Source organism: Channa argus, chromosome 4 (assembly GCF_033026475.1).
Source record: "Channa argus isolate prfri chromosome 4, Channa argus male v1.0, whole genome shotgun sequence".
Taxonomy (NCBI): domain Eukaryota; kingdom Metazoa; phylum Chordata; class Actinopteri; order Anabantiformes; family Channidae; genus Channa; species Channa argus.
The window spans coordinates 27,714,488-27,739,694 of record NC_090200.1 but is presented as its reverse complement, the minus strand read 5'-3'; the positions used below and the strand labels follow the sequence as shown (position 1 = coordinate 27,739,694).

General features: G+C 40.3%; 1 protein-coding gene across 2 annotated transcripts in view; it reads left to right on the top strand.

Moving 5' to 3' along the window:
- cmip (c-Maf inducing protein) overlaps positions 1-14,884 on the top strand; it is a 51,646-nt gene extending 36,762 nt beyond the window's left edge. For both annotated transcript variants that reach the window (XM_067500437.1, XM_067500438.1), the window contains 11 exons: positions 175-240; positions 3,373-3,399; positions 3,499-3,547; positions 3,641-3,748; positions 3,839-3,955; positions 4,674-4,814; positions 8,168-8,215; positions 8,354-8,500; positions 8,600-8,705; positions 8,884-8,954; positions 10,167-14,884. In XM_067500437.1, the coding sequence (XP_067356538.1) occupies positions 175-240; positions 3,373-3,399; positions 3,499-3,547; positions 3,641-3,748; positions 3,839-3,955; positions 4,674-4,814; positions 8,168-8,215; positions 8,354-8,500; positions 8,600-8,705; positions 8,884-8,954; positions 10,167-10,220 (934 nt within the window). In that variant the 3' untranslated portion in view covers positions 10,221-14,884. The remainder of the gene's footprint in view (positions 1-174; positions 241-3,372; positions 3,400-3,498; positions 3,548-3,640; positions 3,749-3,838; positions 3,956-4,673; positions 4,815-8,167; positions 8,216-8,353; positions 8,501-8,599; positions 8,706-8,883; positions 8,955-10,166) is intronic.
- The last annotated feature ends 10,323 nt before the right edge of the window (positions 14,885-25,207 follow it).

Genomic DNA, 25,207 nt, shown 5'->3' with positions numbered 1-25,207 from the left:
GCGATGCTGCTCTAACTTCTGTTAAATCAATGTGTCAATTCAGTGCTGATGAAGTATAGGCTTCTCCTCTGCCATTTGGCTCTGCAGCCTTATATATTCAGCTATACCCTCCTCTCTACACTTCTCTTTATCTTTGCTTTCCTTTTCTTTTTCATGACTGTCTGTCTCTCTCAGGTCCGACTATGATGACTGGAGACCTGCTCTGGCCAGCCTGCTGCAGCCCATCCCCTTCCCTAAAGAGTGAGTATTCACAAATACACGGCAGTAGGGTATTCTGACATTTAGTCTGAAATCAAACGTGTGTGTGTATGTGTATCACATATATATATATATATATATATATATATATACACACACACAGTCTCATGCTATCCCTTGCTCAAGTTGCATATTTTGGCTTTAAACACACCACTAAATGAGATGGTAATCTGACTTCCCTGTCATCCTATCTAACACAGTACAAAAATTCAGCTTCAGAGGTACCACTAAGTGAGGAGTAGCTATTAGGTGCTGTTTATCCGCATATATGTGCCCAACATTATATAAGGTCTATGGGAAATTTCCCTCTGAAATGAATAAGAAAGCTACAACAATACTTAATAGGGTAGATTATCCTGCACTAATAAAAAATCAGTTTATGCTGCTGACTCTTAAATTCAGGGTTTAGTGAAATTGTAAATATTTATTACTTATAAATTATGTACAGAATTTTGTACAACCTTCTTAGAGAAAACCAAAAGCTGTTTTCTCATATTTGCTTATGGTAGAGTGCAAATTAAGAACAAATGTCAGTGATGAGTTGAAGATTTGAGACTAACATTTTAAATTTAAATGAATCTTAAAAGAGCTTAAGTAACAAATTCATTGTAGTCGGGACAGGAAATTGGATGTAAATCAGTGAGAGGATGGTGAAGTTAGGTCTTAATGGTGGAATGAGTTAATCTAAGTGATAGTAAAGTTAGGTGTTGAAACAATATGAGGGAGAAGGGTACGTTAAATAAGCTGCAGCTTATGTATTTGTATGTGTATATTGTTTGTGTATATATGGATAAATGTACAGTATATACTCACTGACTACTTTATCAGGTACACCTGTGCAATTTAATGAAAACCAATATAGAAGCTCTGCCATAAATACTACTTTTACAAGGTTATATTTCTCAGTTTATAAGTTGAAACTGTCAGAAAGGTGATAATTCTACTTCTCCATGTCCAATTTACTGAACCTGAGTTTGACCATATGTAGAAGATAAAACCAAAAAAAGTATTTCTGCTGTTTTGTAAGACTTTCCTAAAGCTTTGGAGGAGCTCCCAGAGTTGGTCCTGTGTACCAATGTCATCCATCCATAAAGCGCTGCGAACACTACACAGTACCCTTTGCTGTAGCCTGGCATGCACCTCCCCAGGAAAACTGCACATTGTGGTAATGCGGGACCACAACAATGGAGACTGGTTCACTGTGTCCTTTTGCCTGAATCAGTTTAGTGGTCGTAAAGACCTTGTTGACAATCTTCTCCAATGTCTTCTTTCTTTTCTGCCTTCCAGTCATTTCAGTAAAACTAACTGCTGCTCATCTAGTCACAGTAATTTAAAAAAAAAGATCTGCTCAGTTTCATTGGTCATTGTTTGTAAAACACCAGAGAGAAACTCACTACAGGACATTTCAGGTTTGGTGGTGTTATTGCAGAGCGACACAGATGGTGTTTAGAGTAGGTTGTCCACATTTTGGCAGTGTTCTTATCCCAACACATAGCAACAAATGGAAGATGTCATGAACAATTCAAAGGAAAAAAGCACCTTCCATCACCATCTCTGAGGATCTTTGCATGTTTCTAACAGGGTCCTGTTGGGGCCTGGCTGCTGACATAGGTGAGGTGCCTCACCGCACCTCCCTGGAGGTCATGAGCTGGAGGGGTGGCTCTTTTTTCCCCAGAGAGCCCTCTGTAATTGGCTATGAGCAGCCCGGAGTCTTATTTATAATTGTCTGGCTGATCCAAAGCTTCATTAGTGTCAACTAGTTTATGACTTGTTTGTCCAAAAACTGCGACGCACCTGTTGCTCACCTGCGCCACTGTTGCCTGGTCGATGGCTTTGGGCGTCATTAAGAATTGCAACAATACTCCCCAGGACCCTGTATCTAAAGATACAATGAGTCATATCAGTGCGCATAAACATTTAGACACACATATTGACGGATAACTTCCTGTACACACACAGATCCCTAATTAACATGTTGTGTCTCATTTCCATAATCTAAATAAAAGTCGAACTGTAAAAAGATTTCGTTGGTCATATGCTGGACTATTTCTTGGACACTTTTATTTAAAAAAAAACTTTATTCAATTTTCAGGAAAGGCTCTGATCACATTCTCACACACACACACACACACACACACACACACACACACACACACACACACACACACACACAAAGCTGCCCAGTTCAGCCACAGTCTGTCCTGTCCCCATCAGTCTGGTTTAAGAGCTTTGCTGAAGATGGAGGAACCAAACATTTTTTCATGCAGATTTCATCCTGCCAGTCCAAGAGTTGAACCAAACTCCCAGACCGATGCTCCTCCTTTTGTAACTCTTAGCAATAAAGGAAATTATTGTATTTAACAAAATGTCAAACTATTCTTTCTGCTAATGAGTTGCTTCATTTATTTTTAATTAGAAACATATCATGACTTTGATGTGCCATGAAGCTGAATATGTTTATTTCTCCCCTCCTAGTCTTGTAGATCCTCTTAAGCCATTAACTTTGCTCCTCTCCTTTATCATTTATTTGCTGAAGGTGAATTTTGGGTTAAAAATTAAATATTAAAATTTCTAGAGGCACAAAACAAAAGATTGGCTTCACTTTTGATGTATTAGCACTACAGGAATTACAAGAAATCGAATAGAAATTAATGTATTTACAGACAGTGTTACCCGATCATTTTATCAATGATTAGTTTAAAATGTAAAAGCCAGTTTCTCTGACTATTATCACTATAGTGAACCTCTTACAATGTAAATTTGATGATCTCCCTCCAGGGTTCATTAAAATATTATCAAAAGTAACAAACAAGTCATGTCTTGTGTATACAAGCTTAAAAAGGTATAATGAGCTCTGCACTCCCTCTGAAACTTCTGTGATTGTGTTGATTCTGTCCACCATCAGTGAGCTACATCATCTGCTTAGTCATCAGTGTAAGAGCATTAAAGGGGGAACTGCAAGTACAGCACTAACCTCCAGAAATGCTTAGATGCATCGTAAAGCATAGAATCGCAATAGTAGTGCTTGAAAGGCATACGTTTTCCCACAGAAACATTCTCTTCTCCAGATCTTCTGTCATATCTTAAATCTCTCTTTGTCTTCCCTCTCTCCAGGGCTCTTGCACATGCCAAATTTACAAAGTAAGTAGCTCTGACATCATGAAATGTTCATAGATTTTGTCAGATTCCAGTTTGAAAACAACCTGACCTTTGTGTGGCCATGTTTCTCTATCCAAACAGGGAACTGAAATATGTTATTCAGAGGTTTGCAGAAGACCCAAGGCAGGAGGTAAGTGTGCGTTTGTGTATCTGTGTGTGTTTATAAGCCGTGTAGAGCCTAAACAAAATTGTTACAGGTGTGTTTTCTGTGTTGGTTTTCCAGGTCCATTCCTGTCTCCTCAGTGTGCGTTCAGGTAAAGACGGCTGGTTCCAGCTGTACAGTCCAGGAGGTGTTGCCTGCGATGATGATGGAGAGCTGTTTGCCAGTATGGTAAGTATACAGACACATACAAAACCTGAACCAGCCCTGTGCCAATAAATGTGTGGTTGTGGCTCTTTAAAAACTACCAACCTTTCTCAGGTTCATATCTTGATGGGCTCCTGCTATAAGACCAAGAAGTTCCTCTTGTCTCTTGCTGAAAACAAGCTGGGTCCCTGCATGCTGCTGGCCCTGCGTGGTAACCAGACCATGGTGGAGGTGTGTCCGTGTTTGTCATTCTATGAATTCATCTATCAATTAATAATCAGGTTTTACCTGATGTAATCATTCTACCTCTTAATGAAAATAATGAAGAGATTGCTTCCTGAAACCGTTTTTAATGAAAGTGATGGGGTCCAACATCCACATTTTTTGTTCTGTGCAAATATATATTCAGATGTGTTCCTGAAGCAAAAATAAGACTACAGCAGTGGGAGTTTGTTTAATTTAATCAAGTAGGGTGTTTTCAATTAGAATTTCCTTCATTGTGTTTCCAGTTGGTTTGCAGTAGAAAAAAGGAACAAAAAAGCTGCAACTTTGAAAGATCTGCACTCAAAGTGATTGATTTGGAAGGATGAAACCTTTTTGCTTTTGCCCTTATCTTTGATTTTGTCATTATCATTTACACAAGAAGAGTTGTTTCTATAATATGGACACAGCTTCTCATAATGCAAGCAAACACAAGCTTTTAAAACTTCACTGCTTTACAGAATGTAACACAGGTTGATGTTAATCTTTGTGTTATCCTGATTACATTCCTATGACCATCAGGGTAAATGTGTCAATTTTAACAAAGCTCCTCCAAAGCCACAGGAGATCTACAATACCTTGTACTCCTTGTAACATGAGAATTAATTGTCATAATGTTCTCTATTTCAAATACACCGCCTTTTTACTGTGTGCGTGTGTGTGTGTATACACCTATTTGTGTGCCCAGATCCTGTGTCTGATGCTAGAGTACAACATCATTGACAACAAAGACACACAGCTGCAGATCATCTCCACCCTAGAGAGCACCCAGGTGGGCCTGTGCATGTACGAGCAGCTCTGTGACCGACAGAGAGAACTCAAAGAACTGGTGAGTTACTCCCCTAATACACACATGCACACAATCGGTACTTTATTAGGTACACTGAGGCATGAAGATACCTTACTACTGAACATTTTGTTCAACCTTAACCTTATCTACAATCCCAACATGCTTCCGAAATAAACTTTTGAGGGCCACAAAATCTGGATAACGGAACAAAATTAAGACACATGTTCGCCCCATGCTTGCTTGGGTTTCCCGGGGATACTCCGGTTTCCTCCCACAGTCCAAAGACATGAATGTTAGGTTCATTGGTGACTGAGAGTGTAAGATGACTGTCTCTTTGTTGGCCCTGAGATAGACTGGAGAACTGTTCAGGGTGTACCTCGCCTCTTGCCCACTGATACGCTCGGATAGGCTCCTTTACTAAGCTTCTCAAAGTAGGAAATCACTCCTATTTGACATTAATTTGCAGAATGATGCAGTTTTGGTCCTACTTTTAGCAGTACGACTAAGAGCTATTTATCAACATTCTTAAACTAACTCAACCAAAATGCAGGACAGCTCTAGACGTGTCTTAACTGGTTAGGAGTAGTCAGGAAATGGTGTTTATACAGTGAGAAGTATGCAGATCCTGTGGGAGGAGAGAGATTTCTAACATTTAATGACATGGAGCTCAAGATATTGTCTGGAGCAAATTATATATTTTTTTAGCAGGTCCTGTGTGGAATGGACATGCCCTGTGGTGGGGTGGGGGGGATTGCAGACTGTGTATGCTGTATAAAAACCACTATAGCTGTAGGGAAGAGGCAGCTTTCTGCCATAAAACCTGAACTTTGATCACGCATGTTGCAGTATAGAAGATGCACAGATTGATTAATTTCTTGACAAGACACTGACAAAAAGAGGAAGCTTCACTTATACAAAATGCTGTTGTTGGTGTCATTGACAACAACTGCAGGGATCAAAATAATCAACCAAAGCACCAACATAGATACATGAACTTAAATGTTATCACAGTATTGATGAACCACATGATCCTTTGGTGGACATATGATTCAGTGCACTCACACACACACATCGGGCACCATAAAATAGTGTGGGCAGAAACCTTTATTTTTTTATCATGTTGACCAATGTGTGATACAGAGACAATAAATGGATTGGTCTGATGAGTACATGTTCACATACAGTAGCTTTCCAAATGTCGTACCGCAGAAATATAGTTGGTAAAGCAATTTTCAGCATTTGAATTTCCCACTGCATTAAACTACAAACCTCAACCCTGGAAAAACTACAACACATCACTTTAATTTATACTTTGCAGCGTGGAAGGTTGCGAAATACTGATGCTGTACCCTTTCCTAGGAACATTCCTACTCCTTACTGAAAGTAAGAGTAAGAGGCTTCAGAAATAACTTTTGATGTCCTCTGAGATAAGAGTATTTTTAGTCAGACTCCTAGGAGGGATTCTGAGATTCTTAGTAAGTACAGGCCCAGATTGTGGCGGCAGGTAAAGGTTATATTTTGGTAGCTCAAAAGATTTAAACGTTAAATCTGTTCTTGTACATTTTTAAATAAAGGGTATGGAATTGATTGTCATGTTCCTAGAAACATCTTGAAACCCAGATTTTATTGGCAGATTTGTCATGATTCTTTGGAACCAAGAGACAAAGACTAATATGTCATCACCAGCCAGAAGGAACAATGGATCAACATTATGCTGTAACATGATGAAGGCAATAAATAAAGGCCAACAAACACATTAAGCCAGCATCACCACACTATCTACGACCAATGCTGATGTTTGGATTGACTCATAGTGCCTTGGTTGTTGCCAGAAAGTAATTGATGGATTTGCTGACCTGGAGAGCCAAACATAGCTGTCTCTCACACCAACAGTCTCCATCACCAATTCAATCTGCTGAATAGGCTGAAAAGCTTCCAACAGGTGCCTGACCTGTGCAGGACACACCACAAATACTAGAGGGAATGATGGTCTTAATAATGGATTAGGTTGATCTGCTGCCGCACCAAGTTATGGCCAAATGTTCTTTATGTTACTCTTGCATTAAAACTTTATTGGGAGACCTACAGCCTGTCTGGTGTTTACAGCCAATTGTATCACCCTCTACTTTCTTGTAACAGCCAGAAGGGCCTCCAGCTAACTAGCTCATCCCTGTGTGTCGCACACCCTAATGCTGGAGTGTGAAAATTCCTAGAGCCCGCCTGGCCCTGAAGTGCTCTAACAGTAAAGATCAGACCAGTTACCGGTCCTCTCAGCTCAGTCTGCATGCCTCACAAACTGAGTCACAGCCACTTGACTCTCTCTGTGTGCTAGAAGTCAAAAGTATTCAACTCAGACAATTTACACTCGGCATATAAATCAATTTTAAGTATCTGTTTTGATAAATACTGTTAAAGACACTAAAGATGTACTTTGCTTATAAGCCCACTGTACAGGATTTGGTAATTTTGCTATTTTGTCTCCCTCATCTTTTGCTGAGTGAAATTTACTTTTACACCAAATGTTTCAGTGTTACAGGAAATTTGTATTTTGAAGTAAATATGCCATGAGTTATTGATTCCTATGTGATGGACAGTTTCCAGAAACTAAAGATTCATTGACACAACCAGACATCGAGCAAACATAACAACACTGGTTGCTATGTTTGGTTGATGTTATGTTGTCCAGGATGGGAACCAAAGTTATCTAGTGGCATCTTTAACACCACTCAGGAAGAATTTTATTTTGAAGGCACTTCAACAAAACTTTCAAACACAAATGGCTGTAAAAACTGTGTATGGAATTGATAGTCATGTTCCTAGAAACATCTTGAAACCCAGATTTTATTGGCAGATTTGTCATGATTCTTTGGAACCAAGAGACAAAGACTAATATGTCAATATGGTAAAGATTCATTAGTTAGATGCATTTTTGTGGATTTGTAGTAATTACAATTACAATAATGTGTTTTCTGTCACACAATTGATCTATTTTTTTATGGGTTTGTAATTAGTCGTCAAATAACATTTTTTTCCCTGCTGTTCCAATATTCTCTGGCAAAACGTCTTTCCAAAAACACAACCGAAACTGTTTGGAAGGGTCGCTGGATTTAAACAGAACATTTTCACTTTATCTTCCCTTTCAAATGTATTTATTTATTTTTTTGAAAATTCACAAGCCCAAAGTGTGGGATGATAGAAATGACTTTAAACTAAAATCATGGTATTAGTCCGGTTAAAAAATAGCAGGAGCAGTGTTGTGTTGTGTTGTGTTTCACTTCCCTTCCTTGAAAGTTTGCCTGCATCCACTCACACATACCATCTACTGTCTGAAAAGCTACCTGCAAGGCCTTGAGCTCAGATGCCATCATTTTTTTTCTGTCTCTTATCTACAGCAAAGAAAAGGAGGCCCCACCCGACTGACTCTCCCATCAAAGTCCACGGTAAGATAACGGAGATGCTTTCACTGCTGACATACAAATAGTTTTAACTTTTCAGCTTTACTCATCAATTATAAGCCAAGGCACTAAAGGTACCTAATTTTCTGTAAACATACTAAACCTTTTTTGAACATGCTGTAGGATGCAGACCTAGCCCGTCTGTTGAGCTCAGGTTCCTTTGGTAATTTGGAGAATCTGAGCCTGGCCTTCACCAATGTCACTAGTGCCTGTGCAGAGCAGCTCATTAAGCTGCCGTCACTCAAGCAGCTCAACCTCTGGTCCACACAGGTAAACACACACACACACACACACACCCCAAATGCTGACTAGTGATCCAATATGTGCATAATCTCAAATTTCATCCCCCCATCTTTTTTCACCCTACAGTTTGGAGATGCTGGGCTGAGGTTGTTATCCGAACATCTGGCCTGTCTTCAGGTTTTGAACCTGTGTGAGACTCCCGTCACAGATGCTGGCTTACTGGCTCTCAGTTGTAAGAAAACACCTGTAAAATGAATCTCATTTTTTTTTACAGTTTTAATATGCAGAGACTGAACAGTGTCATGTAAAGACAAGAAGATAAACGTTCTGGTTACTAGAAAGCATTAATACAAGGACAATGGTGTTGAATATGTTACTTGTAGCTAATTAGAACTGTCTGCTTGTTGCAGCCATGAAGAGCCTGTGCAGTCTGAATATGAACAGCACCAAGCTCACAGCTGACACATATGAGGACCTCAAGGTAAAATTGCAGGACATCTTACCAAAACCACAAATGACTCATTTTTATAAAAAAAAAAACCATTTACTTGTGGGTGGACAAAATACTATTGAATTTTTTTATCTGCAATTTTATTTATGTTTTTAGGTAAATTTATATGCATCAATAAGTAAATAAATGAACAAAATGATAGCTCAGCATGTGCCACCTTGAATTGTAGTTGTGAAACTGAAATTATTTTCGACCCAAGTTTCGTATGGGTCTCTAATTTCTGAGTGATGTACTTATAATTGACATATGTATTGGTGCTCATAGCACAGATCTAGAGGCAAAGGTGCAATTATAATAAGCTTATTCCAACTTATTGTAAGAGTTGTTAAGTCAGTAGACAGAAGTCGACTGAAGTCTAATTGAAAAATTGATTAATATTTAAAACTACACTAGTCCATTCATAATAATAATAATAATAACAATGAAGAAATTACATTGTGTAATGGAAAAGTTTTTATCAACAGTGGAAAACCCACTGATAAGGGTCACCTGACTCTGTAGTTGTACTTTGCTCTGCAGAGTGTGTGAGAGTCTTTCAACTGTTTCAGTCCATGTTGCTGCTCTCATCAACATTGTTCCAAGCAGCGACAAGTAGTTGTTTTCTGTTAAAAGCTCTCAAAGTAAGCAGCCACATTAGCTGATGAACTCAACTCAGCCTTTAGCGGTTGAATAACAGGATCGTTTTCTCAGCAGTAGCAGGATATCAAAACAGAGGAGAGTGAATGTACATTTGTTAGGGAGCCAAAACACTCCTCTTAACTTGTAAAATGCAAATCTTCCATAATCTGTCAGTTTTGTGTTTATAGCTTGCTCTGCTGCCCTAGTAGCCGAAAATGCAGTTCAGAGTCATTGCTAAATTGCCTAGATTCACTGTCTTTTGTGTTACCATCTAGTGTCCTGGGAAATGCCCTTATTTTCAGACCTAGTGTTATGTCAGCGTTAGAGCTATTTTGTCAGTAACCAAAACTCTGATAAGTGTTATGCAGGTGAATGATATCAACATATACATACTTGAATGACATTGCCAGAATTTTCTCAAAAATAGTTTAAAACTGACAAAAACTAACACGAAGAAAAAAATATAATTAACATCTGGTTGATCCTAAGTGTTGTAGTCTTTAAAATATCCTTTTGATTTAAACAGTTAAGCAGTTTCTGTTTTGTCTGTGTCTTCCTCTGCAGGCCAAACTGCCCAACCTGAAAGATGTCGATGTTCGGTACACTGAAGCTTGGTGATCAGCCACGTTCACACACTTAACACATTGACAGACATACACATCAACATGTGCACCCACTGCACGCAGGCTCACATACTTACCATGGAAAAGCAGTGTGGTGGTTTCATTTACATTGTCGCCATCATTTACCCGGGAAGGCTGACACCATTCCAGGGCAAGGATCACAGGTGTAACTATCTCCCCAATGTCGTCAGCTTCAGCCTTCATTACCAACCCATGTAGTGATGCCATGACCAGGAAGGACCCATCTACTTATCATTAGCGTCACATTTTTCTAAATGACAAATCCTTCTGGGCCTCATCGTTACCGTTACACTTCTGTCACCAATGTTCCAAGTACCTTGTTTTTTAACGTCACGATCTGAGGACATGCAATGATCCACTAATATGACTATATTGGGACTCTCTTCTTTCTCCGTCCTGACTCCTGCATATAGGGCCTCTCAGTTTCAGTCTAAATCCAGCTGTTGCCGACCCACCTCTGAGTGTCTTTGTCATGAGGAGACCCTGAATTGACCCCTTTTCCTCTGAGCCTTCCGCTCTTTTTCACTCCCCTGCCCTCAGCGTGACGAAGGCTGGATACAGCAGCTCACATTCCAGCTCTTCTCCATTCTGATCCACCATAGTAATGTAGCTCTCCAGACAGACGTGCTATAACTCTGGGAAAATGAGGGGCTATCTCCGAGAAAGAAGTTGTGAGATTGTGCCTATTCCTCACACGACATGTTAAAACACAAAAAGAAAAAACATTTTTTTATCAACTTGAATGAACATATTTTTCCAGACCTGTGTTATATAAACCGTATATATGAAGATTAAACCCCAGAGATGACATTTCAGAAAAATGAGCTCTGTAGGAAAGTTAAACAGCAATGGCAACACCTGTTCTGTTTTCATTTGTTTTCTGTGTAAATACTGATGCTCTCCCATTACTATTTAATAGGACATTTGTGTAGCAGTTGCTAGGCAGTCTGGGACTGCCCCATATTTATAAGTTGTATCTTTAAAGCCTCCTTTACTCTGTCTCTCCTGGGTTATGTCCTAACAGTAATGAAGTACAGAGGCCCTGTTGTCTTTTTATTTGCAACATGGAACGCAAGAAGCTAATAAAGAGGGTGCCCAAAGATGCATCTCTTTCCACTGCCCCATGCTGATAAACCTGCAAGGTGGACTACAGTAAATCTAACATGGACCTGTAAACCCAACACAGAGTTGTATATTTTCATATCATCCCCCCTATTTTAATTTTTTTTTTCTTTTTTTTTTTTTTGGTGTTGTAGTTGTAAGGCGGTCTTGAAAATAAGAAAGGACACTTGCCAAACATCATTTTTTTTGTTTGTTTTGTGCGCTTGTTTCATCAGGCCAACGTAAGTGTGATTTCAGTGCTAACTGGTGTGAGTGGAACCTATTGCAACCTGCCTGTGGAGAGACACTGTTCATGTCTCTGACCTCCTTCCTCTGCAGAGGTCAGAGTGAAGGGTCACAGTGGATATTTGGATTATTTGTTAGCTTTTTAGTTCTTGCCAGACCACCTGTTTTACATTGTTCTGCTGTATTTATAGTACGCCATAATCCATTGATGAGGCATTTTTATGCTGTACGGATGAATCATCCCAGGATGGGACAACATTATTGTACATATTCTGTCAGTGCTTTGTATGGGAAACACAATTGGGAAAAATCTGCCAAATCATATCTGCCCATATCTGCCTATCTACATTCCCTCAAAAATGTTTGTCTGTTTATTGTGGCTTTCACATTTCAGATGATGTAACAAATGTCCTGATACACTGCACATTTGTCACAATCACTGAATGTTGTCTCGGTTGATTTGACTGTGTCAGTGGTCCCAGAAAACACAAGACAAGAAGTCACATTTCCAACCCTGTTTCAGTCAGCCTTGCTCTGACTGCATCCATCCGTTTTTTTAGGATTTGTTTGTTGAACGGAGGCAGAAGCTACAGCAGAGGGCAGGATGCCGTCCACTATCAGATGTTTTGTTTCCTATTTATTGGGTGCCATGACAGTTTTCTGTTTGGCCTCTTTAGCCTATCTTTGGGTCTAGCTTTAGGACCGTGTGCTCTCTTTAGTTTCCTGTATGATGTATATACAAGTGTATATAGTCATCCCCCAAATTTCTCCCTTTGAATCCTTTTTGAATCTACCCTTTTTTCCTTCATCTCTTTTCCACATTATTCTCAGCCCCCCTCCCCCTCTCGATGGGCAGGCTGGAGTTTCCTTCATCTTAATGTTTGTGTGTTTGTTTTTTTTCTTCACACAAAGTGCACTGTACTCTAAAACATGTTTTAAAATTCATTATATCTTTTTAAGTTTCCAGTTTTTTTGATTTGAGTTTAATCTAACATTTCTTTCCTGTTGGTTCTTGTTTAGTTTTTTTAGCATGTACATATTGCTGCATCTTTTTTTGGTTTGTTTTTGTAATTTTGTTTTATAAAAGGTTTAAAATATGATAAAGGGTCTGATCACTATGTCACTGAGGTTAAGGACTGAAATGGAGAGATCCTATCGAAATCTTTTCTGATTGGTTGTTTCGAGGATCTATCCATGGCCCTTGGCAGAGCCTTTTGGCCAAGGCAGAGTCTGATGTTGATTTTCTTAAAAACAAAAACTGTATCATTACTGGTACTTAATGACTGAAGCTGCCCTTAGCTGAGAGTTCCTATTTTCATACCGAAAAAATGCAAATATTTTGTGTTTTAAAAAAAAAACCAAAAAAGTTCTAACCCTGCCAGATAATCATATCAGAGTTGGACCACGCTCACAGGCCATATTCATTTTTAAATAAACTTGTTTTCATACATTACAGAGCTAATAATTCAGTTTGGATTTTGTTGTGGTATTTAGGTCTGAACATTAGTTTAACATTTTGGAAAATTTGAGGATGTCTGTCCCTGTAAATTACAGGTTCCCATTTTCTTCCCCAAGTGCATCTTAAAACATCAGTCTAGTGTCCACATAAACATGTACACATGTTTTACTTGGTGTAATTATTGCTCTTGTTTATATAGATCTTTATGAGATCTCTCCATAAGATGTGTGCTATGTAAGTTATGTGGTCCAAAACCCACATTCCTCCATCTTTGCTAAAATGTAATAAATGTTTATCTGAAGACAATAAAATCTTTCAACTGTCTAAATTAGTCACAACGGAAATTGATATGCTCCACTAAAAAAATTAGGTCAAAACTGTTAGTTTGTGTTCTTTCAGTGGGAAATGTTCAATATCTAGTTCACACTAGCTTTAGATACAGATCTGAATAGATTTTTTAGTGCAGGTGTTGGCCCATCACTTTCATTGAAAGTGCTTTAGGAAGGCCTCTCTGAAAGGTCGTTATTAAGAGAAGAAATCATTTTAGCATGTAAGACCTTGTTGATGTTCATATAGATACCTGAACTGTTTTAAGATACACAAAAAATGTGAATCTGTCCTTTAAACTGCCAGCCGGCTTCAGGCAAGCTTACCTTAGCATTAAGGCCTGTCATAACATTTTCCTTGTTTAACTAAAACGAAAGTGGAAACCCTCACCGTTTTATGGTTGCTTGGCAACCTCTATGAAGTCGCTGCATCCAGCCAAGGACTGATCCAGCACATAGTTCCTCATACACTTCTGTTCGCAAATGGGTTTTAAAGACACTGTTATGCGGATTTGCTAGCCATTTCCCTAATGCTAAGCTAGGCTAAAAGGGTGCTAACACAGTGTCATGAGTTATGGTTTTCATGAAATTTTCCAAAATGTGAAACTGTTCCTTTAAACAAATAGGCAGTCTTGGGGCAAAATCCCCTCACTGAACTCATCCCTCAGTTATAGAGCCCTGAAGACCTGCCATGTCTTTAAACTGTGAGCCTGTGGCCAAGCATGCTACGGTTCTAATGGAAGTTTTTTTTTATTACTGTAGAATGTGATGGATGCATAGAAACACCTCTTCTGGTCTGTTCAACGTCTCTGTATCCTGTGGAGCTCACTGTGCTTTGCTTTTCCATTTCCATCCTGATTCCTCCATTGTGTCTATTTTCCCTTTGATGTTTTTTATTCTGCACAGACTGTAAAGAGTTTCTACCATTTTTCAAGTTGTGTACAGCTGTGTCTGAGTCAACTGTTATGGAAGGATGTGGCACAGCCAAATTTTGACTGAAAAAAAAACTCTTTTTTTTCCCATGATTCTTTGTAGTTAACTACTGTTTGGCAGCTGGAAAAAAGGTGCCCATCATGTTTCTCTCTATTTCAGTCTTTCTCTGCATTGATCTGCTTCTCCTGCTGGGCTATTATTATTGCTGCTGCTGCTGCTCTGTGGCTGTTGTAATAAAAATACAAAAGATCATCAACAGGAAAAATAACAACTATGATGTTAAATAATTTCAATCAAAAATAAATTGTCTGTGAATATGTTTCAGCTGTGTCTGGCATATGTTCTGTTTTATCTTCTAACAAGTCAAATGCCATTGTAAAATGAATTATTGAGTCCTCTCTTATTTATGGGTGTGACTCCAGTGATTACTGACACTGTAATTGTAATTACTACAATACTACCACTGTGATTCAGTTTTAATTTAGTAATTAATTTTGTTAATAGATGGATTTTATTTGTATTTTTTGTATTTGTATTCTGCTTTTGTTATTATTATTAAATATCTAAAATATTTCCATTACCATTTCACCATTGAACTAAATCTGATGCAGTATAATGAGAATCCATTTCAAGCAGTCACAGAAATGTTGGAGTGATGAATGTGACCCACCTTAACATGGAACCAAAGCGACTTTCTTAACTTCCTATTCACCACCTGTGCAGATAAACATCCTTACATCTCTTCTACACTATACTACTTCCTCTACAGCTCGCTCTGGGCTTATACATCATTCAGTCGGAAATTTAAACTTACATTTTAACTATGTGACATTTTATACATCACAGCATAGTTGTATTATGAAAATAACAGAAAAAAACATAGACCGCACAGGTCTGGACGACCTGATTTAACCTGATTTAAAGAAACAAAGTTAACATTTTGAGAAAGTCCTACAAAATAAATACCAGACAGCTATGTTTTTCTAATAACAAAAGTCAATGTTTTATTTACATAAAGTAAAATCAAATTAAACCTCTCAAAAGAGTTTTCACTGCCCTTACTACTGCTCAAACTCCCACTATGTTCAAAAGGATTGTCTGTATCTTCACTCTGACTGTTAGATACATAGAGGGCAGAGTTACTCCTCATTCAGTGCTGGACCTCTCAGACAGCCGTGGTGATACCACCTACTACATGCATCACAGCCGATCAGGAAAAATTGAGACCACATTCAAGTTTCATGTTCATCGGTGCTTGTTATATTTCTCACAAGTGCATTATTACTACTAGGTCACTACATTTAGTTTTTTTTTTTTGGCCTTTCAGCTTATCCCATACGTTCAGGGTCTCCACAGCAGATCATTAGTAAACATGTTGATTTGGCAAAGTTTTTATGCTGGATGCCTTTCCTGACGCAACCCTCCTCAATTTCTACCTACCTTGGAATCGGCACTGCGGGGGTGGGGATGGCTAGATACTGACAGAAAAAAAAACATGTATATGTACGTTGTATCTACGTATATATACATATATACGTACATATAGATATATATGTACGTATATATGTATATATATATATATATATATATATAATCCCCACTATCATTTTATATTTTATTGTGTCCATCTGAAAATGAAGATAAAATACAAATTTTGCTTAAGAATAAGTAACAAGACGTGGTTATCCTAGCAATATACACCATATTTCACTGCCATTAATATATCTTTGAAATCACATTTCATAAAACGGTTTTCTCTTAACATTGAACTTAGAGGTGGTCTCTTTCCAGATGTGTGTTATATTATAGCTGTCAATAACAGCTGCTAATCCACATTTATCGGTTATATCGTCTAATGAGTACTGTAAGATAAGCCGTGATTACCTGTAAAAGATTAAAAGGTTATGTTATTTTTTTTTGTGTCAAAGTATTTTTTTTTTTTTTTTTTTTTGTCTTTTCAGCTTATTCTGTGAGTTCAGGCTCGCCACAGTGGATCATTGTCCGCATGTTGATTTGGCACAGTTTTTACGCCGGATGCCCTTCCTGACACAACCCTCCCCAATTTCTATCGGGCTTGGACCGGCACTGCACAGCTCGGGAGGGGAATTATTTTTTTTGTCACAGTATGAATTTAGCTTTTTTTACATACAGTTAAAATTAGAAAGTCCAACCCCTCTAAAATTCTAGGGATTTATCAATTTATCAATTATTCTGCTTTGGATCACTTCTTTATCAAATGAGTAATACATAAAATCAACACAGAAAATGCATGATATGGTATTTGTGTGTAACAGTATATTTTGTCACGATTATTTAACCCTTATATAACAGTTGTTTTTAAAGCTGTCTGATTTTTAGGTTTTATGGCCTAAAGTGGAGATGAAACATAATTAAGATAATTAAGACTTTGCTTCATTGCTTCAACCATGATGCAGACATAAACCCCACAGATGAAGGTATTTACGGTGAGTTGCAATCATGGGATAGACAAAGGAACTTCCACAAAAGCTGAGGGAGGAAATTAATCAACAGACCTCAAAGACCTTGGGTATAGGATTTACAAAAAGTTAACATTCCAAGATACATCATTGGGAGAATTATAAGAAAGTTAAAAACTTATGGAACAGCTGTCAACCTGCCTGGCCATGGACAAAAGCCCAAGATTTTATCAAGGGCCCATAGTATTGGTAGAGTTTGGTAGCTAGTTCCACCATCGTGAGATCATTGTGCTGAAGAGTTTTGCTTGGTGTCTTCTGTGTGGTGCTAGGACCACCAGACGTCATTCATTGGCAGACTGCAGCGGACAGGATGGATTGTAGACCTGAATGAGGGAGTTGAGGTAAGCAGGAGCTGTTGATCACCCTGTAGGCAAGAGACAGAGCTTTGAACCTGATGCAAGCAAATACAGAAAGCCAGTGTAGAGATCTGAAAAGTAGTGTGTCATGAGTCCTTTTTGGCTGATTAGAAATGAGGCATGCTGCCACATTTTGGGATCATCTGCAAGGTTTTGAGCATACCGGCAACGCCATTAATCAAGACAAAATACGACCAGCGCCTGTACAATGACTTGGGTTGCATTATCCGTGAGGTAGGGTCTGATCTTTCTGATGTTGTAGAGGGCAAATCTGCATGCCCTAGAGACTGAGGTGACTTGGTCCTTAAAGCTCAATTGGTTGTCGATGATGACCCCCAAATTTCTGTCCGACTTAGTGGGAACAATCACTGTAGATCCAATGTTGACGCCAATGTTGTGTTGTGTCGAAGGTCTGGCTGGGAAGATAGAAGAAGTTTAAGATTTCTCTTTCTCATCCAGGCAGAGATGTCTGAGAGACAGGCAGAAATCGCAATTAGACAGTGGAGTCATCAGCATAGCAGTGATAGGAACAAGCACGTCAGCAGATTATAGAACCCAAGGATGTAATATAGACAGAAAAAAGAAGAGGACCAAGAACTGAACCCTGCGGCATATCGGTAAAGAGGATATGAGAGTGAGAAACATGCCACTGCCAGGATACCTTGAAGGTTCTTCCTTCAAGGTAAGGTAATAGGTAAGACTGCAGCCAGGTTAGAGCTGATTCAGAGATGCCCAAGTCAGAGAGTTTGGACTAGAGGATCTAACGGTTCACAGTCTCAAAGGCTGCAGATAGGTCGTGTAAGATTACGAAAAGCAGAATGACCTGTGGCTTTTGCAGCTCAAAGAGGTTTCACTACAGTCAGGAGTGCCGTTTCTGTGGAGTGACCCCTCTTGAAGCCAAACTGGTTGAAACTGAGGAAATTGTTCTTGGAAATAAAGTTTGAGAGTTGATTGAAGACTGCTTGTTCCATTGTCTTGGCTAGAAATGGAAGAAGAGAGACAGGTCGGTCATTCTCCAAAAGGGTCAAAGGTAGGCTTCTTGAGCAGTGGGGTAATCTGAGCCTGCTTGAATGTTGTCGAAAAACTGTCTGTTGTCATAGATGTGTTGATAATTTGTGTAATAGCTGGCATTTGTGCGGATGCAACTGCTTGAAGGAGAGTGGAAGGGATCAGATCCAGAGAGCAGGTGGTCGGATGGTTAGAGAGGAGGAGGGTGGATACGTCCCTAGTCAGAGTTGAAAATGATTAAAGCGATGCAGCGTTGGAAGACGTTAGCAGGATGTCATCATCTGGAGGAGAGAACTGTGATCTGATGGTTGCCACCTTATTAGTAAAGAAGCCGGCAAAACTGTCCCCATCCCCATAATTAGGACCAATATATTACTTAAACATATTCCACTGTTTAAGAGTTGCTTCTTTGGAACTTCATTGCCATACTCCAAGACGTACTCCTCTCTTGACCAGGAGGATCATCAAAAGTCAACTAGAATATGCCAGGAGGAATTTGGATAAGACTACAGAGTTTGGGGAGACAGTTCTATGGACTGATGAAACCTAACTCGAACTGCTTGGACGTACGGACCACAGTATATGTAACTGGCATCATGGATCCCAAGAAACAATACAATAATTACAAACACACATTCAAGTCAACCAAAACTTGGTTGAGAAATAGATCTTGGAACATCCTGGAGTTGCCTTGTTGGTTGAAGATTCAGACTAAAAGTGTAAGAAGCTTGTCAGCTCTTACTGAAAACATTTGTTAGAAGTTATAAAAGCTAAATGATGTATTTTGATGTGAGGGGTTTGAATATTTGTGATAGCAACTGTATATAGGGCAATAATATAAACTTCAGCCTTCTAGGACTCACAGATCTAATTTTACACAGTATATGGACAGTTGTTATATTCAGATAATCCAAACACAAACAATACTGAATCTTGATTTTTAATGGTATTTCTCAGATACCAAATGAATGCATTTACAGCTAAAGCAAGAATGTTTAGGAGTTTTTTCATGTTTTTTGTTTAAAACACACACACCAGACATAGCAGTATAATTTGGATTTTAAGTTAATATCTATTTCATTCTGTTTGACTAAAGTGAAGAAATAAGCAGATATAATTTTATTTTCAATTAGAAGTTTGTAAGTACAAAGACCTAATTGCATAGTCGGATTAAAAAAATGAAATTCAACTGTGAATTGAAAAAAAAACTAAATCATCTCACTCCCAAGTTCTTTGTTTGGAGAAATCCTTGCTATGTCCCAACAGAACACTTTATACTGTCTGATGACTGATGGGATCAATTGCACACACAACTTACAGATATTGTTTTCATCCACAGGTGGAAGGTGGAGCTCAGCTGCCTTTGACTCAAAAAGGTAACCAAAGTACAGTTTGGGAATGATGTATCCATCTATTAGCCCTTTGAGTACATTAACACTAGCCAGTAGATTCAGCAACTTGCTGCTCGCAGACAGGCCAACCAAGCTGTCAAGTTGTTCCTTGATAGAGAACTGTACCTCACCTAGCACACACTTCAAAAAAGTCAAATACAAGAGGTTTATATGCAGCACTTAGTGGCTTGAATCCCACCAGAATTGGAGTAACATGGGTTTTTATAGGCAGATTCTGTTTTAGTTTGACATGACAACATTCACCAAACTCCTTTAAAAGCCTTTTTTGCCATAACATTAGTTGCCCAACCTTCACAAACCATCTGTTGAGAAATCAATCAATAAATGCTGCAGTTATGCAGTTATTTGGCTGTGTTGTGGCACGTTTCTTAATTTGGTTGTGTGGTCGCTTTTGAGGCACCTTTCCTCATTTGGTCGCGTTATGGATTTTGCATCATGTTTCGTTATTTGGTTGTGTGGTGGCTTTTGCAGCACGATTCAACATTTGGTTGTGTTGTGGCTTTTGCAGTGTGGTTGTTAATGCTGCACCTGTGTTGTCAAATTGATGAAGCTGTTTGTTTATTTTGCTCATGCTTTGTGTATTTGCATTAAATTTCTCGATTTGCACTGCCGCGAGTCCTCAGGGCCACTGGAGTGGACAGGGTCACCATGGGCACCCTGACTGTTCTGTGTACATAACAAACAAAAAAACTAAATTAAAAAATGATGTACTCTCAATAACTTGCATAACTTTGGGGCATATAGCAGCAATGTAGTTTGAAGAGTTCTAAATTCTTTTTTTACAGATTAACAAAAGTGTGGAAGATGTCATAGGTGAGGAAAAGATGTTCAATGTCAAAAACACTCCTGGAGAATTTCTCTGTAACCTCCGCTGGAGACAATACCAAGCCGTGGTCTTCTGGCCCTGTCGGACGACCAATGCTTGCTGCTGACACAGGAGGCCTGGACCCAATCCTGGATTCAATCTTTTCTGGGATAGTCCTCAGTACTTTAACCAAGATGAACTGCACCTGAACTATCTGGGTTCACAGATGTTAACTGAGAACAATGTCCACAGTGTCTCAGTCTCCAGTAACTGACTGACCATTGGATACACCTGTGGCTCTGATGTGCTAACCTCTCCTGCATCCTACAACCCTGGTAACATCCATAGGTATAAACAGTCTGAGATGTTTTTAGAATCTGACGTTACCAACAGACAAAATACTGCTCTTATGGATTCAAATTTTTCACCAAGGGAGTTTTATTATTTTAACGAATTTTATGATCTTAACTACACTGCTCTTTGCCCAATAGAGGCCACTTTTAAGGACAAGTCTCAAGTCAAGTCTCGAGTCTTTGTGTGTGCGACTCGAGACTTGACTTGAGACTTGTCATTAAAAGTCACTTGTCCTCAAAAGTCACACACCTACAGTAACTTGGTATCTAATTTAGTAAAGTGATAGTTCAGTCCAATTCAGTAAAATAAATGCAAAATAATACAAGTATGTAGAGGAAACCCAACTAATCCCCCTCGAGCAAACCATAGGCAACAGTAGAGAGGAAAAAGTCCCTTTAATGGAAAAACCTCGAGCTCAAGTGTGAGGGGGTATGCACAAACCTTCCAGGCAATTGAGTCGGCCTTAAAAACTGGTAATGCACTTGTATGTCTGCTAATGCAACCGCAAGGGGGCACAAGCCAGTGTCTTCTTGTGCCAGTCCCAAGTCTGGATAAATGCAGAGGGTTGTGGCAGGAAGGGCATCCGACGTAAAACACATGCCAAATCAAACATGCGAATCGTGACAAAGACTTCCATACCGGATCGGTCGGGCCCCCGGGTTAACAACGACCGCCACCGGTGCTGTTGACCTACAGGGTACCGGTGGAAATTGGACTACTGTTGGTCGAAGACGAAGAAGAAGAGGAGGAAGGTGTGTTCGTAGGCAGAGAGAGAAGAGGAAAGCTAAGAATGTAGGACTGACAGTAGGGACTTTGAATGTTGGTACTATGACAGGGAAGGCTAGGGAGTTGATCGACATGATGCAGAGAAGGAAGGTGGACATACTGTGTGTCCAGGAGACCAGGTGGAAAGGTAGCAAGGCTAGAAGCTTAGGAGCAGGGTTCAAGTTGTTTTACCATGGGTCAGATAGGAAGAGAAATGGAGTAGGAGTTATATTGAAAGAGGATTTTGTGAGGAATGTTTTAGAGGTGAAAAGAGTATCAGACAGGTTGATGAGTCTGAAGCTGGAAGTTGAAGGGGTGATGTTCAATGTTGTGAGTGGTTATGCCCCACAGGTAGGATGTGAGTTAGAAGAGAAGGAGAAATTCTGGAGTGAGTTAGATGAAGTGATGCAGAGCATCCCCAGAGGTGAGAGAGTTGTCATTGGTGCAGATTTCAATGGGCATGTAGGTGAAGGGAACAGAGGTGATGAGACTGTTATGGGCAGGTTTGGTGTTCAGGACAGGAACGCAGAAGGTCAGATGGTGGTTGACTTTGCAAAGAGGATGGAAATGGCTGTAGTAAACACTTTCTTTCAGAAGAGGCAGGAACATAGGGTGACGTACAAGAGCGGAGGGAGAAGCACTCAGGTAGACTACATCTTGTGTAGACGTTGTAATCTGAAAGAGATCAGTGACTGTAAAGCATTGGTAGGGGAGAGTGTAGCCAGACAACACAGGATGGTGGTGTGCAAAATGATGCTGGTGGTGAGGAAGATAAGGAGGACTAAGGCAGAGCAGAGGACGAAGTGGTGGAAGTTGAAAAAGGAAGAATGTCGTTTAGTTTTCAGGGAGGAGCTGAGACAGACTCTGGGTGGTTTGGAGGTGCTTCCAGATGACTGGACTACTACAGCTAATTTGATCAGGGAGACAGGTAGGAGGGTACTCGGTGTGTCATCTGGAAAGAGGAAAGCGGACAAGGAGACTTGGTGGTGGAACGAGGAAGTTCAGGAGTGTATACAGAGAAAGAGGTTAGCTAAGAAGAAGTGGGACACTGAGAGGACTGAAGAGAGTAGACAGGAGTACAGGGAGATGCAGTGTAAGGTGAAGGTAGAGGTGGCAAAGACCAAACAAAGAGCATATGAGGACTTGTATGTTAGGTTGGACACTAAAGAGGGAGAGGTGGATTTGTACAGGTTGGCCAGACAAAGAGATAGAGATGGAAAGGATGTGCAGCAGGTTAGTGTGATTAAAGATAAGGATGGAAATGTATTGACAGGTGCCAGGAGTGTGATGGGAAGATGGAAGGAGTACTTTGAAGAGTTGATGAACGAGGAAAATGAAAGGGAACGAAGAGTAGAAGAGGTGACTGGTGTGGAGCAGGAAGTAGCAAAGATTAGTAAGAGTGAAGTGAGGAGGACATTGAAGAGGATGAAGAGCGGAAAGGCAGTTGGTCCTGATGACATACCCGTGGAGGTATGGAAGTGTCTAGGAGAGGTGGCAGTAGAGTTTTTGACTAGTTTGTTTAACAAGATCTTGGAGAGTGAGAGGATGCCAGAGGACTGGAGGAAAAGTGTACTGGTACCAATTTTTAAGAACAAGAGAGATGTGCAGAGCTGTGGCAACTACAGAGGAATAAAGCTGATGAGTCACACAATGAAGTTGTGGGAAAGAGTAGTGGAAGCTCGGCTAAGGGCAGAGGTGAACATTTGTGAACAGCAATATGGTTTCATGCCTAGAAAGAGTACAACAGATGCAGTATTTGCTTTGAGGACACTGATGGAGAAGTACAGACAAGGTCAGAGGGAGTTGCATTGTGTCTTTGTAGATTTAGAGAAAGCATATGACAGGGTGCAGAGAGAGGAGCTGTGGTATTGTATGAGGACGTCTGGAGTGGCAGAGAAGTATGTTAGAGTGGTGCAGGACATGTATGAGAGCTGTAAGACAGTGGTGAGGTGTGCTGTAGGTGTGACAGAGGAGTTCAAGGTGGAGGTGGGTCTGCATCAAGGATCGGCTTTGAGCCCCTTCTTGTTTGCTCTGGTGATGGACAGACTGACAGATGAGGTTAGACAAGAATCTCCCTGGACTATGATGTTTGCAGATGACATTGTTATTTGTAGTGAGAGCAGGGAGCAGGTGGAGGAAAATCTAGAGAGGTGGAGGTCTGCTCTGGAAAACAGAGGAATGAAGCTTAGCCGCAGCAAGACAGAATACATGTGTGTCAATGAGAGGGACCCAGGTGGAATGGTGAGGTTACAGGGAGCAGAGGTGAAGAAGGTGCAGGACTTTAAGTACTTAGGGTCAACGGTTCAGAGCAACGGTGAGTGTGGAAAAGAGGTGAAGAGGCGAGTGCAGGCAGGTTGGAACGGGTGGAGAAAAGTGTCAGGTGTGTTGTGTGATAAAAGAGTATCAGCGAGAATGAAAGGAAAGATGTTCAAGACGGTGGTGAGACCAGCAATGTTGTTCGGCTTAGAGAAAGTGGCACTGAAGAAAAGACAGGAGGCAGAGCTGGAGGTAGCAGAGCTTAAGATGTTGAGGTTCTCTTTGGGAGTGACGAGGATGGACAGGATCAGGAATGAGTACATCAGACGGACAGCTCATGTTAGATGTTTTGGAGATAAAGTCAGAGAGGCCAGATTGAGGTGGTTTGGACATGTTCAGAGGAGAAACTGTGAATATATCGGTAGAAGGATGCTGAGGTTGGAGCTGCCAGGCAGGAGGTCTAGAGGAAGACCAAAGAGATTTATGGATGTAGTGAGAGAGGACATGAAGTTAGTTGGTGTGAGTGAAGAGGATGCAGAGGATAGAGTTAGATGGAGGCACATGATTCGCTGTGGCGACCCCTGAAAGGGAGCAGCCGAAAGGAAAAGAAGAAGAAGCACTTGTATGTCTGCTAAAGGATAAGCTGACTGAAGACAGGACAAAACCCGAGGAAGAGGGCATGAAGGGGCAGACACACCCCTATCTGAGCACCAACATAAGAGTAAGTGGTAGAAGTAGTAGTGGTAGTAGCTACCACCCGGGGTGAATAACCCTGGTCAGGTGGGTGCTCCCTCTCATGGGCCAGACCCACAGGCACAGGAGCAGAACTAGGGGGCTGTGGATCATCCCGTTGGCCTGAGACAGGGCGTCCGGATGCCATGGGAGTACCCAGGGCTGTTTTGCCAGCATCTGGCAGAGAGCTGGAAACCATGATCCCCTCACTTGCCTTGGGGCTACAAGGATGACAGTGAGCCACTCTTCTCTCATGCGGTCTAGCAACTGGGGAATCAAGAGAACAGCCGGAAAGGCATAAAGGAGCCGTCTGGGCCAAGGGTAGTGGGAGAATGCATCCACCCCTAGTGGGGAAAATCCCGAGCGCTGTGGGAGAACCAAAGGGGGCACTGGGCATTGCCCCGGGTTGCAAAGAGGCTTCTCTGGCCCTTCAAGTTAATCACATTAAATGATTGATCCACAATTACCAGACCTTCGTTGGGATTATGTGCACAAATATGCAGCAATTTCTAAATTTTATAGTTTTTTCCTGTGAACCAGCAATTCACACAGTTTGTTGGTATTAAAATTCACCTGCTGAATGATATCTGCCTTAATTGCAACAGACGTGCACACAACCAAAGCAAACAACTCCCTAAACATTTCTTTTTAGACATATAGTCATATTTTGACATATAGACTTTAAATCGAGATCATGGTATGGCCAATTT